Source organism: Pyxicephalus adspersus, chromosome 2, assembly GCF_032062135.1.
Source record: "Pyxicephalus adspersus chromosome 2, UCB_Pads_2.0, whole genome shotgun sequence".
NCBI lineage: Eukaryota > Metazoa > Chordata > Amphibia > Anura > Pyxicephalidae > Pyxicephalus > Pyxicephalus adspersus.
Window position 1 is genome coordinate 34955589 of NC_092859.1, and position 16394 is coordinate 34971982.

The following is a 16394-nucleotide window of genomic DNA, read 5'->3' on the forward strand; positions in this document are numbered from 1 at the left end:
AAAGTCACTCCCATGGGTTAATATAGGCCAGGGCACTACCATCGGAGGTCACATTGCCCCCTAAACCTGGAACCTCACTGCAAAAAAGAATGTAAAAAACAAAAAAAGGTTAATACATGGAGGTCAGGGGATGTGCTTAGCAGAAACAATGTTACTGTGTCCTGAGCAAGGTGGCTCTTTAGAACGACCACATCCATTAGTTATAGAAGCTGTCAATGCTAACCTCTCAATCTGAAAAAGCAAATTGCTTGTCCATCATGATAACCAAATAGTTTTATCATTTCCCTACCTCCACACTTCATGGGTTAAATGTTTGTCTAAGAAGGATAGGGTTGGGGAATAAGTACAAATGCCTACCTTATTTCTATTACTGCAGAGTTCCTCCTTTACATCCACCTGGTCCTCTGAAGTCACTTCACTATGCTGCCAAGCTGTTCACAGCTCTTTGATGCCATTGTGCAAAATACAGGACCAGTAGTCCTACATTGTACATTTCAGAACATCGGAACGTAGGAAATAATTAACTATTTGTAAATAAATGTATAGTTTTTTTAGAGCACAGCATTACAAGTGTGTTTTTTTTGTGCCTGGCATTCAGAAGCAATGACAGGTGCTCCCTCGCTTAAGATTTACACAAGAAAGTTTTTTTAAGGCTCTCTGTTGGTCCATCAATGTGATTGGCACTCTCACGGACTAATAGAAAGTGCCGGCGTCTTCTTTGACCCATTCGAAGTATGAATTTGCTTAAGCTTGTGATTTTGGGGAGCTTGAGGAGAGCTATGGTTGTATGTGCATTTGAATTTCATTTCTAACAGTTGTTTAAGCAGTATAACTCAATGACAGGTGTACTTTAAGTGATATAGAGCAGCACTTAGAATTTTTCACACCAAATGGAACAGAAGCTGCACACTTCAAAGGCATCCACCCTAATACCGATAACTGAGAGTCACACAGAGAATATCCCTTTTGTTTAAACGATGTGACCTTGCTCTGGAAGCACCCCGCTGCTACAAAATCATCCGGCCGAGATAAGTTACTGAGTAATTAATACCCTGGAACATATTCATTTCAGCGGCAGCATTAGGATTTACCAGCATGCAGCACACAGACATAAAAAGCATTTCACCAGACACATGCTACATATCCTCAGCCTACTCCTTTTCCAATTTGCAATCCAATGAAATGTATTCAGGTGTAGAGAAATGTATAAATCACTCTGCGGCAATCCTATATAGCGCCACAATATGGAAATAAATCACAAATAGGCTATGAATGGAAATGAATATTTGAAATATTTTTTTTCCACTTTTCCAGAAAAAAAAAACCTCTGCAAGTACAAGCTGCTGAGGCTTACCTTGTATTATTGATCTCATGGTAGCCATGCATGTTTTAATTATCCTATGTGATCCCCACCATTCTATCTGATCGATTTGTTGGAAGTCAGTTTTTTTTTCAGTTCGTTTTCATCATTTCTTTTGTGCCAAAAAGTTTATGGAAAAGGTGAACAAAATAAAAAGGGAACGCTGCTCCATACACATTTGCTTATTAGCAGTTAAGAATATATTGGTGTTGTGTTATACACAACCTTTCTTTTCCTATTTGTTTGAGAAAACATTTAGACAAAAACTAAAAACTTTTACATTTACTAACCAACCTTATTTGTCCTATAGCTTTTATTTAGCAAAACTTTTGTTGCTTTCCATTTTTATTTTTTTTATATTGTACTCTTTCTTTTCATTGACGTAGAACAGAGCTGTGTCATGGCAACAAAACAAATGAAGTGGTTCTGTAAAAAAGGCATGTAAGGTGTGTGTGTGCTAACTGGAAAAGACTACATGGCAAAACAGTTTTAATACAATTTAGAGTGAAATCCAAAAATATATAAAAGACCCATAATATTCAGCTCTCTAGTCATTAATGCATCATTAAACATATTTTTGGTGTATTTAAATTTATCTTGGTATCTGCTTCTTGCAAACTCTGTAAAGTTTAGTGAAGGTTTAGTAAAGTCTAGTTAGTAAGGTAACTAAGAAACTATCTTGTATATATTTAGTGTATTATATATGATATGTACAGTGCTAAAAGTAAACCCTACATAAGTGTGTAAACTCCCTTTGAATTCATATATATTTTCCTAACATGAGTAAAGCTTATAATTACCAGTCGAGTGGCCTCTGAATCATATACAGAAAATGCTGCTATTTTATTTACCCATCTGGTGCTATGAGGCTATAATCAAATCAGGAGAATCTGCATTTAATACATTTTGGAGCCTTTTCTTGAGGGTTATTAATATAAAATGTGCAGAAAATTGACTCATTATTTGAGACTTCCTGGTTTGAAATGATAGATGTTACTGTTCAGTGAATAAGTGTCTGTTGAAATTACTGTTTGAATTACAGTGTTCATTTAGCATTCTGTGATTTGTATTATGAAGGCTGGTTTAAAGTCCATGTCTAGTTTTCATAAGGGGAAAAAATTATATATTTATACCACTAAATATACATTGCAAGATTTCAGAATATGGGAGATAACTTGTAGGTGGTATCTTTCTCAGATAGTTCCAATTAAATCTATATTCTGAGTACATTCTAATGTATTCATATTTATTACCTACCTTGTTTAGATTCAATTATATCATCACTGGCTCTTTGTATTTCTCATGCAGTGCAGTCATATCACAGTTGATGGGATGTGCCCTTGGTGTGCTTTCTGAAAACTTTCTGAATCCTATGTCAATATTCATCTCAAGAGCCCCCATTTCCAATGCAAGTAGTTGTCTTTCTTTTGGGAGTAGTGGATTGGCATATATAAATCTGAAGGCGTAGATGGACCTAGGCAGGCCAGGTAATTCTCATGTGTAACACTAAACCTCTGTCATCAAACTGAAATTACGGGCAGAAAATGGCCTAATTTTGGTGTTCAGCTTTAAAGCATTAGAAGCACTTGCCTAAAACAATCAGATTATTGAAGATTTTATTTAACTTCAATCAACTGAAGGTTGAAGTGTTTCAGTGTTTGTCTGCACTGTTATCTCTTGGCAGGAAACTTTAGGAGGATGGGATGAAATTTATCATCTATTATTCTCCAATCTCCACTAAAATAAGTGGTTTCCATGCATCTGGTAAAACTAAAGCAGCCTTTGGTAAATGACAAAAGCAATAGTCGGAGCCTCACAGGATCTGCTATATTAAAATTTTATACTCCAAATCTGTTCAACCTTGAATATTGAAAACTGTGTGCAACATTTAAAGATATAAAAAGTAACGTAACAGCAACTAGATAAACTGAAAAATGCTTTTTGGAAAGGTGATCAAATACTTTCCAGAGAAAAATGGGCATGTATATTTGTAGGAGGATAATAGATCACCAGTTATAGCTGGAAAAAGTTGCTTCAGGTATTAAAAGACCCTGTTAACTAATATTTTCAGTCATCTTCCCGTTTTACATTTAACATATTTATACTTAATATTTACCTGTAAAAGCCTCACTTATGTAGATATACAATATTTCTGGGACTGCTGCTGGGCATCACCATCTTTTGGGGGTCAATAGGGAAAAATACTATGAAATTGGTGGCAAGTGGACAGAATAACACATTTATTGACACCTAAAAACCTCATACAACTGACTTTACAAAGTAGTGTTGACCCGTAAACTATGCAGGCATTATCAAATAGGAGGTGAATCTCCCACAATTTGAGGAAACCCTTGCAACATCTGAAGAAACCCTGGAATTCCATGGAACTCTGGCTGCGAATGGCTGCTCAACAGTACTTTTTTGCACTTTATAGTATTTCCCTAGTTTTTATTACAGTGAGAAAGGGTAAAAAACAACCATGCTTTGTTGGGATATGTCTTCAGATTACTCATCATTTCCTGTCTTTTGATATAAAATGAAAGGAAATCTTGTACAGTTGTTACTAACACAGGTACCCTCATTAGGACACTTCCCACTTCTTTAGTCATGGCAACAACAGTTAATACATATATAAAATAGTTCCAACCCTTTCTTAAAAGGTTTGCTGGAATTCTACTAGGTAGCCATTGTGTTCTTCACTCCACCACCTTATGTAGTGACACAAAGGGTCCATTCATGCGTCTGTATATTTTACAACAACTTCTGATTGATCAGTATTTATCATTATATCTTTAGCTCATGCACCAAGCTTGTTTATTGGTTAACTTTAATTTGCTAAGTATGAACAGTTATGACAATAATAGCTCTGACCCTGGACAAAACTCCAGTTTGCAGCATTTAATAATTGAAATGCTGATGCTGAAAATATCTTAGGGAATCCAGAAAGCACTCTGGCACTCAAGAGGGAATTATATGAATTAGGCATTCAGAATTCTTTTGTGTTCTGAGACAGAAGTGTGAAGTAGTCTACTGGCACACTTTGCTGTAGGGAACATCAGAATTACAAAGCTGCAGTGTCATCCACGGTTCAGAATTTATTATACAAAGCAAGCTATGCCTACATCAGGAAAAATGTAGAAGATGCTGAAGGGGGCACAATTATCCTTGTCAGGAAGAAGCATGGGATAATATACATTATGAAAAGGACACTTTGTATTTTCTCTACATGGCCATTTTAATAAAAATGTACATATTAATGCAGCTGTGGCCAGGCTATGGACATTCAGTTCAAGTATTTACATATTCTTCTTAAGCAGTAACAGGGCTTTAAAATAACCCCTCACTGACTTCTGTAGCTAAAGGCACTGCGGTGTAATTCATTTTTAAGTTTCAAATCTGAAGCACTTTGACTTTCAGCAGCATGGAAAATCATTTTCCCCAGAATGTTCTTGTTTTATATATGCAACACTATCAGCATTTTAGTATGTGTAATTTCAGCAGCTCCTTACTAAATAATACCCAACTTCTTAATTACATCATCTTTCTTTAAATATAAAAAAATAAATACAATACAAACTAATGGAAAAGCATGAGATGGAAAGCCTTTTATCCAAGCTGTTAATATCCACTATGCCCCGTCTGCTTGTGTTATTATGTTGCCTCTAATTTATTATAAATTACACATCTTGGTAGCAAGATTGGTCTTGTATTGATAAACCACGAAAATTGTGTTTGGAGTTTATATAGAATAGCCTTATTTATGTTCAAGAGCTGGAAACATTAATCTTCTGGGAGTGTTGTGCATGTTTAAGGTGCGTACAGCCTTTATTCTGGTATTTTGATTAATAGAAAGTGTATTGAGGAGGCAGCTGAAAAATTGAGCAGCGTTGTTCAGTTTTGCACATAAGCTGTTCCTCTTGCAAACCTGTTTTTAAAAAAAACAAAATTCATGTTTCATAGGAAATCTTATTATGTATATTTTCCATCTGTCTCTCTTTTGACAGAACAATCTTGATTTTTGTCTTACCACAGGGGCAAAGTGTTGTACGTGTATATTTTAATTGGGTGTGTCCAATCCTCCCAGACCATGGTATGGTGGCTTAGGTCATCTTGATGTGCTGCTTAGTGTTAGAGAAATTCAGTAAGAAATGCTGCCAACAAATTTTGAGAAACCGGTTAATAAATTAAATAAAAATCATCTTTCTGGTTTTTTTATTTTTTGCTTTTCTTTTTGTGTTCTTTGTTGCTTAACATTTAAAATCCCAAGGACATGCAGTATCATCTTTTTCATGTATAAGGATGTTTTCTCCAATGTTGAAAATTTTTGATTGTAGCCATTTATGTTTTAAAAGAATGCTGTACTATTTTTTTCATTAACGTTAGAAACTTTAAATGTAGCATTGAAATAATCTTTTCATATTATGAGTCTATCTAAACCCTTTTTTTTCATTCAGAATATTGCTAAGATAAACCAGCCTGTTCTTTTTGTAAATGTTTTAGTTGTTTACCAAAAGTTAGAATAGCTGTGTACAACATAGTGAAGGAGAGAGCCGAAAGTGTTCAGCAGCTTACTGCTAATATTACATATACCATCTATATACTATATAAAAGGAGGGCATTTAAACAAACAATGCTGCCTGAATGCTATAAGAAGTCTGTATAACATATCTAATATTATGTTTTGACCATTGTTCTTTTTTAAATAATTTTATATGTATATTTTATAATTATATATATATATATATATATATATATATATATATGGGGGCAGCCAAACTTTCCTATTACATATACCTTGATTGCTCTCAAAGTAAGTGTGGCATAGTGATTGTGTCCTATTGTACCTCCTATCTCAGTGTAAAGGTCAATCAAACCATGAGCTTGAAGAGATTATTCAGAACTTATTGCAGGTGCAATGGACCTGGGATTTCTCTTTTCAGCTGATTGTAGAATCCCATAATAGGTTCTTAAAATAAGCCATATTGCTAAATTCTGGTAAGGATGAACTAAGAAACTAAGACTTCCTTAAGGGCACCCATTATCCCATCTGGTAATTAGATATATAAAATCACCAGTACATATCTTTCTATCTTTACTGTGTTGTACCCAATCTGTTTTCAAATGGGGCTTATCCTGTAGCTGGATTGATATCAACAAATCTACAGTAAAGATGGTGAATGGATAGCCACTAGACAGAGTATGCGCCAATTAGTATTTAAAAAAAAGTCCAGCCTATAAAAATATGACATTATTATTACTTTCAAGTAATATAAGTTTAAGCATAGGTTTGCCTTTAAAAAGTCAGACTGTTGCTCTTATCCAGTTTCCTTTTTTTTTCTGCTGTGTTAAAATTAGAAATAATCACTACAGCATTATGTGGTTGGTATATTTTATGCTTTGCCTCCCTTTATAGCTTTTGTGGTCTATTACATCCGTATTTTATTTAAAATAAAAGCAAATGTGCTGAAGTCCTGGGACCACTTCAAGAGGTATATTACAGGCTGATAAGTAAAATCTGTACCGGTCTAAAAACTTTTATTTATGTTCTCAGCATCATAATTGAATCAGTCTTTAATGGCATTTTGCAAGTTCCATATGAAAAAGTAATCTTTCAGAATAACTCAATGGCAGCAGAGGCTCAACTTTGTAAGGCTATTTTCTCCAGGTTTAATATTGGGCAAAAAAACCTGCAGTGATTGAGGGCTGAATTAGGATGCAATTGTAACTAAATTCCCACAGGCACCATTGCTTCAAATCCAATTCTCTCTTGATATACAATAGATGACGCCTGTAGGATTTCTCTATGATAAATGGTCAAAGAACCTTTACAGGCTATTGCAAAATAAATGATTAAGCAACTGAAAAGCCTAGTAGCTGTAAATAAATAACCATACAGATATATATATTTTACCCACAAGTCTCTCCCTCTGGTTATTAGGAGGCTTGTACCCCATCTAACCCCAATATTGAGGTCTTTTAATTCCATTTTTCATTTTGTAGCGGACAAGTGAAGATGGCAAGGAACTGGGTTTGGCCATAGTCATGCTCCCAATGTGTTTTGGAAATGTGAATCTAGAACTTATCAAGCAACACTCTTTTTTATATGTTACTGGGGCAGCTTTAAAAGTTTGAGAGAAAGTTAAATGAGACAGGTGCAAGTGTTTAACCAAGGAGCTAAGGTACTTTAATATCATAAAAACACTTTAGGTTTTAAGGTTCTAGGAAAAGGAGGGAGAGACAAGTGCAAGTGTTCTACCAAGGAGCTAAGTGATTAAACATCATAATTAAGGTATTGGAACCAGTCATGCTTTTGGACAAAGCCCTGAGGCAGACAGAACATACAATGGAAGTCCATGAAGCTATTTCAGTCCTTTCTGAAATAGGGAAGACTTAAAGGACCAGCCAGTTCAAAATTCTCTTATTTATAATTTCAGTGTTTTTTATTTGCAGCCATCCAATGGTTTCCTATATTTCCTTTAGGTAGTCTTACTAATAGAGACCTCAAGTAGAATAAAAAGCTAGCAACTAACTTAGACTATCAGATTCCATCCATTACTAAATATTACAGCTGCGCGGAACCTTAAAATTTGTCTGTGCACTTTTTTGCAACACTATGGTCTCATTCGCTTTGCAGCAATCTGTTGTAATGTGGCTCTCTCATAACTGGAAATGTTTCTTATATCTCATATAAATGATGTTATCCTGTTTCAAATAGGTTTAGGAGTACAAGCTTTGCTGGCTTGAGGGTCAGGTTGCAGGTACAAGTGTCAGTACAGTGGCAGGTGCAAGATCATCAGTATGAACCTACATAAAACCTTCTATATTTATAATTTTTTTAAAAGCACAAATGTAAGGACATTGTTCACTACAAATATCATTTTTTTCCTATTCTTAAGTATTTTTTTTAAATGTTGTTATTGCTTGTTGGTTAGTTTTATTAGGTTTTAAAATTTTGCACAACTATTATGCATTGATTTTTTTTATCTATATTTTTGCTGTTTTTGTTTTCTTTGCCATCTGGAGTTTTTTATTGTTTGTTTTGCTAAACATTTTTTTTTGTTTTGTCTTTCAGCTGTGTGGATGTGGATTGCTCGGAGTTGGAATATGGCTGTCTGTATCACAGGGAAACTTTGCAACATTTTCCCCCAGTTTCCCGTCGCTCTCAGCAGCAAATCTAGTTATTGCCATTGGCACAATCGTCATGGTGACTGGCTTCCTCGGTTGTCTTGGTGCTATCAAGGAAAATAAGTGCCTCCTTTTAAGTGTAAGTTGCAAGTTAAGACATTTTAAATTGAAAACATATGTATATACACATCAGGGTAATTTACTAAAGGACTTTAAGCTGTTGACTTGAAGTTGAATTATCATCTTGCAATAGATTATACACTTAGCTTAGTGAAAGCTCCCTTTCCATAGACTACCCAAGCATGGGCAAGAAAGTCTAAAAAATGGTTGAAGCCAGCAAAGCTTTATCTCATTTACTAAACTATGGGAAATGACTTGTAAATGGTGATAACTATTCTTAGTATGTGAAAAGCCTAAATTCTTTTAGTAAATCAACCTTGTTGTGTACAACTTTGAAGTCCTACCATGCTGGAGATTAGTTTTGTGGCAGTGTTAAACCCTCTCTCAGCTTTTTTAGGACCATTCAAACCATTATGGAATATTATTATTACTATTATTATTATTATTCAGGATTTATATAGCACCAACATATTACGCAGCTCTGTACATTAAATAGGAGTTGCAAATGACAGACTAAAACAGACAGTGACACAGGAGGAGAGGACCCTGCCCCGAAGAGCTTACAATTTAGTAGGTGGGGAAGTAACACACAATAGGATGGGAGATGTGTAGTTTTGGGAAGTAGTGATGGTAAGGAGAAAGAAGCTTATCAGTTTATGTAACCTGTCATTGAAAATAGAAGCAGTTCTGGATGCCATTATCTGTAGCAAGCAGTCCCTGCAAGGACCACCTGTGGGGGTTGATTTACTAAAGAAGTTTAGGCTGTTCATTTGCCAAAGTGAATTGTTATTATATGGAATTATTTTAACTTGCTTAGTAAATGTGGTAAATATTCACTTTGCAGAGAATAAGAAATCACTTTTGTAAGTAAACGGCCTGAACTCCTGTAGTAAATCATCCTCAATGTGTTCAGCCCATTATTTTCCACTCATGAAATGATGAGCACACATCAGCTTTGTGAGGATTTTATGTAAATGTTCCGTGAGTATTTTATATCATTCAATTTTGCGTTGTCATTTTGTTTTGTAAATTAACACTTTTCTTGTTGATCTCTTTTGCAGTTTTTCATCATTTTGCTGATTATTCTTTTGGCTGAGCTAATACTACTCATCCTATTCTTTGTCTACATGGACAAGGTAAGCTATGTTGCCTACTACAAATAAAATACAAAGCTATACAATGTCTACCAGTAAACAGTACGATGCCTAAATATTTTTGAAGGTTTTTTCATTAGGCTAGATTAGCTGATGGCCAATAAGCGAAAACATGATCCTTTCATTGGGCAGCTAAAATTGATAACCCAGTATCCTCCATTATTAGTTTTTTTTTGGTTAGATCCCAACCTATTTGTGGTCATTGTATTGCCTTACTTTAGTGACCAGTGGGAAAGTGCCCCACTTACATTTGTGTCAGTGAGAAGCACTCATTACATCGTTAGTCAATAGATGTGTGATGTTCAAGAGTGATTGTTGCCACATTTATTAGATAGAGTTAAACTCTAGAGTATAAAAGTTTCTCATTTGGGAGATAGTAGAAATCTTTCAGTTGACTTTTACCTTACTGGTATATTTTGGCGATGTAAGGAAACAAATGCGTTTAGGGTTCAACTGAACCAATGATCCCAGTACTACAAATCAGTAATGCAAATCTTGAGGCAACATGCTGCCCTTCAAAGAAAATCTTCTCTTGTTTATTTAGGGCAGAGCAACACGTTGAATTAAATGCACCCTCTCCATCAGCACATACCTTTACTTCGCTCCCTCACAGCTCCATATTGGGAAAAATACCTGGTACTTCTGGGTATCATTCTGTCATTAAACCAAGCTGATGTTTGCTTGCTCTCACATTAAGTATTGAGAGCATTCCAACTAGAGTAACATAGACCTCGCACGTTTCCTTACCCCCTGTGGCTGAATAGAGTAGTGGGTCGTTGGCCATACACACATTTGCTTTAAATCATTCCTATCCAATATTTGTCTTCCACAGACACAGATGTTTAATGCTTTACCACTGGACTTTTGATAGCTTATTTATGAAAAAAATACATATTTTGCTCGATTCACACTCATTGGAATTAACAAACAGCTGTCACTATAAAATGTTTCAATTGATAGTATTGTACAAAATGACGGCTTTCTATTTAGAATGGCAAAATGATGTATTTTTGGGAGATTCTATGTGCATTAGCATTTCAAACAGCAGTTAGAATAGATGGAAACCTGTCAATGAAAATGGAAGTGATTCCACTAATGTTGCTGCAGTGTTTGAATCATTTTGGTATCGCTTGATGTAGCATTTTTATATTGCTGATAAATAGCTGCATAGCCATGTCCAGAATTAGATCACCAATACATTGAAAATGTTCAACAAAATATATGACGTATGTTCAAACAATAACATTTGAGAATGAACACCAGCTGTGCCCAGAAGGGAATTGTTTCAAATATTTACCATAGCCAAAAATTAGAAATTGTATTGGAAAGCAGTTAAAGAATCATAGTCACAAAAATACTGTTTTGTGATAATGACATGGGGTTAATACAGTGCTTGTGATTAATATATAAATCTGCTTTTCTATTTACCATTCCCTAATTTATCATTTGCACCACATTCAAGAGCATCCAGCAAAAAGCAACATTGATAGGTGTTGAGACAAGTTTTTAACAGTGCTATGAGTGTTTGAAAAAATAAACCATACCCAAATAATAATACAGCATTTAGGATTTATTTTGCTAAGCTTCAATGTGAAAAATGTGTTCCCAGATGCTTTAAAGCCGATCCCAGGGCACAAAACAGTCATGTAAATATATTCCTCAACAGTAACACTTTGGACTCTATTTATAAAACAGGGAATTTGACTTTCCTTCAAACATTCCCTCCTGGGAATCAAGTACTGCCACTGGAAGACATAGACCTGGAAGATTCCCACTAGGGAATGTTTGAGGGAATATCAGATTGCCCTTTGTGTGCAATATATGCCTTTTCATTCCCAGTTGTAACCTTGTAAAACATTATCCTGTATCCCCCGGGTAGGGGGAAACACAAATTTGCATCTATATGGTAACTTCTTATCCACAATCTTTTTTGATAGGTTAAAAAGAAAAACCCATTTGTCACTCGCCCTTCATTGTCTTCATTGATTCCACTCATTTCTTTGTTGCCCTATGTCTAAATTTGAAAAAAATCACCAAGATAATCACAGAGAACAGGTCATTTAGGAAACTCTTAAATGTAAATTAACCAAACCTTTTTATTGACCTCTCCAATATAAATATATAATAATGCTGCCATGTACAAAATTAAATTAGGTTTAATTGGATATTTAAGAATTCTATCTCAGGTTTGGATTAAATACAGTTCAGTTGATGGAAGGTTTGTGCAGCTGTAAAAAAAACAAAGCAAACATATTAAATGAAAAAAAAGAAATTGCTTCTTTTTTTATCTGTTGTCTTATTGCTTTTAAGATCTTTCTGGGGAAGGAACAAGTACTATTGACGAACAATCACTTTTCTTATCGTTACCGGCTTTCCTGCATTTATGTAGAAAGAATTTGCATATCAAAGTGGAAGGATGTTTATAAGGATGTCTTATTTGGAAAAGCAATTGCTGTTGCATCTAACAGGATTTGAGAGACTTAATGATGCCGTAGGAGAACTTCAAAGTTATGGCAGCGATTCTGAGCAAAAAGTAGAGTTTGTAATGACGGACAACGTAATGGGTCTCATTTAGACCAATTAAAACTCTATTAAATCTACGGGGGGATGAAAGTTTACTGTAGCAAATTCAGTTTTATGCCCCAGTGTTTGAAAATGTATAGGTGTTGTCTCAGAGAATTGCTGCCAAAAAAGCTGTGACTTTTATCTTGTTATTTCACTTGTATGGGAGGCAGAATGGGGCACGGGGCTTTAGGCAAGGTAGCTGCTTTGCCCATCCCAGGTCAATTGGCATTAGGAAGGTTTCCAATAGGCGCTAAGAAGTGCCTTTTGCGAACTTCATTATCCAATTAAACACCAGTTGTCTACTAATGGATCCTCTCATGAGAAGACTCCATCCATCTGGAAAGAAAAGCAGGTGATGGGGGAATACTGTAATCTCTCTGTACTGAGACAGGAACAAATACCTTCCATTTGGCATGCATGCAACTAACAAACATATATCTGAAGCTAGGTCCCCTTTATTATCCAGATGCTGACTTGCTCCTAAATGATATTTTGTTTATTTTTGGCCACCAGTAGATGATGCTATGTCCTCATGTAACGTGTGTAACAAACTCATTTCTCTTATCTCCATCAGCAAGAGTTTGTTACAGACGTTATATGAAGACATAGCGCCATCTGCGGAGATATCTAACCAAGATTTTTTTATATTTGGCATTTTGAGGGAAAAATTCTCATGTTGTACTCGAGTATATATGGTAGTTGCTTTTTTTTTTTAGGCTAGCTTGTAAGTGTGCTAGGAAACCTTGTATTGTTTGTTGCGTGAAAAAACATTTTCGCTTGGACCTTTTCTTAGAAGCTAATTATATCTTCTATTTTAGTTTTGCTTGTGTTTAGTATGGGAAAGCAAAAGGAAGGTAAATATGTACTGGTGGAAAGGTCTACATTAAAGTGAACCTCTTGGTTTGCCTTTTAGTGAAATAAGCACACACTCATTTTAAACAGATCAAACCACACACCTTTTTGTGACAATATTGAAAATGTACACAACATGATTTTTCAGACTGTGTGCTTTTAATATATTTGAGTATAATATAATTTATTCTAATATTGTTCCTGTATACCCATATGAGTTCATTGGAGAAGACTTGACTCACTGTACCATTCCCTGCAACACTGTGATGCAAATGTAGGGCACTGTAGTATTGCACCCTAGAGGGTGGGAACATGACACCCTGGGTGTCATTCAACCCAGCAAAGTTGCTTCTTTTTGAGGTTGAGTATTAAAACCAGAACTTTTAATCAGTGAAGCAACCTGTTTAATAGGAAAAACACTACAAATAGATTTTAATTCAGAGTCTATATAATTGGACACTAGGGAAGGAGCAGAGCTGACCCTCTATGCCTCTACAATTTCTCTGATTTCAAATATGCAACAAGCAACACCTTGAAGGTCAGTCAAGGAACTTTGTTACAAAGTCCTGTCTGCCACTTCTTCTGTATTACCAGATAAAATAACTAATCATCTTTTAGTCATCACCAACTACCTGGCAATTAAAACCCCACCTAGAAAATTTCCTGAGTGCATATTAAGGATTCTAAAAGTATCATATCCTGAGAAGAGGAGATTCATAAAATCCAGATGTTTATTGTCCACAAGTTGAGAGCAATGATCAATTGGCTTTTCATCAGGCGCTCTCGGTTCGCAGACCTTGCATTAAGTACGCTCCACTGACCATTAATTGAGAAATACTCCTTTGACTAGGCTGCTGTTGAGAGCATTAGCGGGGAAGAAATGCAGCTTACATACTATTCTGGATGAACTGCTGCCCTCTTTTAAACAAGCGGATGTTTTAAAAATCTATCCTTGAAAAGTCTGATCACAGTCACAGCTCATGTATTTGACTTTGTTGACTTTTTTAAAGGTCAGTCCTCTCTGGTTTTTGTGACTTTCAAAGCTGGTCACATTTATTGGTGCAAAATGACTTTAATTATTGGGAGGAATAATAAAGAGCACCTGTCATTAGAAATGTAATTGCTGGTCTCCTAAAAACGTTAGTTACCAGGCTTCAGACCAAGAACATATGCTTGCTGTATATCAGTGTCAGAAAAGGATTAGAATTCCTTTTTATTCTATACTTCATGCAGGTTAGTAACTAGGAAAGACTTCAATAGATATTGACACCATGGGGCTGATTTATTAAAGCTTTCAAGGCTGGAGAAGATACACTTTCATCAAAGAAGCTGTGTGATCCAGCAAACCTGGAATGAGTTTCTTCAAAGTCATTTGCTATTTGTAATCAAATGTTTTCAATCCTGGACCAGATCAATTCCAGGTTTGCTTAATCACCAAGCTTCACTGATGAAAGTGTATCCTCTCTAGCCTTGGAGAGCTTTAATAAATCAGGCCCTATGTTTATTCAGGTCAAAGTTCTCGTTGGCCCATAACCCACCCATACTTGTGTATGTTGACAACACCCCCTTACTACTCCTTCCTCCATTACATTCAACAATAATGCATGATTCTGATTTTGGGGATTTTATTCTTGGCTGCAGCAGAGGAAAATCACAATGACAACATGCATCTCAGTTTTACATGACACCCGAGAACTCCAGCACTCTTTGGCTTTTTGTGCTGCTTCTCCATCAACATACAGCCTGCACTTTGCTGTATAGGGGGTGGCAATAGGCCATGGTCAGGTCAAATTAAAATACCTACTTATATTTGAAAAATACATTTGATTATGTGTTATATTATTAGGAAACAATTTAGTATAAGTTGAAATTCTAATTCTGTTTTCTTATTTTAGTCTTATCTTTCATAAGTGAAAATCATTTATAAGCAATAAACTGCAGCTATATATTTTGATCACCCCTGTAAATTCAGATGTCCCCTGACCTCCTCCTATTCATAATTCACTAATGGCATTTTTAATTTATTTATTTAACCTTACCGCTTTATTACAGGTTGTAAATTTTGCTGCAGAGGTCAAAGTGACTTATGGATTTCAGGTGTAAATTTATATCTTTTATTTCCAGTCACCTCCCTTAATGAGGATGACATTATATTTTGCAGTAGAGAAAATCTCAAGTTGAGTTTAGTACGCTGTCACCAAGTGGGTAATGAAGCTTTGTCAGAGGCAGACACTGGGCTTGTATTATGAAGTCTTCTCTAAAAAATGTGAAAGGTTAGAAAAATCAGGCTTATTTACCTTGAATTTACCATGCTGTAGAACTGTAGAATAGAAAACTCATTAGGATAATGAGTGTTATAGCATAACACTTAAAGTGAACCCAGATGTAAAATGCAGTTTCACAGGTATAGGGAACATCTAAAAATGTGCTTTAACAGAACTCTGAAGATGTAGATTGTCTGAATTCACCCAGAAAAATAGCAGTGCATTTTCTGTGCCTAGGCTCCTTCATGCTTCGATCCTCAATGTTGTATATCTGCAGTGTGAGATCATCCAAGCCACTGCCATCTGTGATTGCTAGTCTCACCAAATGACACTCAAACTCACTCAGTTTTGTGTGGTTTTACTTATAAAAAACTGCTTGCAAAAAATAATTTACATTATTTTTAATTGGTTTGTGTTTGCAAATGCCTGAAAAAGTCTACCAATGACAGCCTAAAAAAAACTGAACAGGACTTAAGTAAAAAGCTTCCAGTGGAGATTCTGGATGGGGGGGACTTGCTTTTTTCAACAAATGTCTAAAGGAGGTATCACCGTACTTTGGAACTTTGAAGTGCTGCATCCCTTTTTTTGTAATGGGAGAACAAAGTTCTGCTTTAAAATAATCCAAGTTCTCCTGAACATTTAAGGTATGACATCCCCAAATATTGGTTACTTTGCTTCCACTGCCTGAGCAGGTTTATAACAATATCCCAGCAATTGAACATAGGTCAGGTGTAAAATACCAAATAGCTCTAAACCCCTGAAAAGGAAATTTTACCCTGCTGGGGTTTTGCATCCTTCTTAACACCTTTTCATATCAGTTCATATCTATTTATTTCTTTTATTACTTCCTCGAAATTATTCTCCATTTACAATTTATGAAATAAAATAAACAATGAGTTTTCTATGTTTTCATTCTTCCTTTCATTGGTGTAATTTTTTTCCTTTTCTTCTCTC

General features: G+C 35.4%; 1 protein-coding gene across 3 annotated transcripts in view; it reads left to right on the plus strand.

Annotated features, from left to right (window-relative positions):
• TSPAN9 (tetraspanin 9) overlaps positions 1-16394 on the plus strand; it is a 247642-nt gene that overhangs the window by 215478 nt on the left and 15770 nt on the right. For all 3 annotated transcript variants that reach the window (XM_072400384.1, XM_072400385.1, XM_072400383.1), the window contains 2 exons: positions 8433-8624; positions 9667-9741. In XM_072400384.1, the coding sequence (XP_072256485.1) occupies positions 8433-8624; positions 9667-9741 (267 nt within the window). The remainder of the gene's footprint in view (positions 1-8432; positions 8625-9666; positions 9742-16394) is intronic.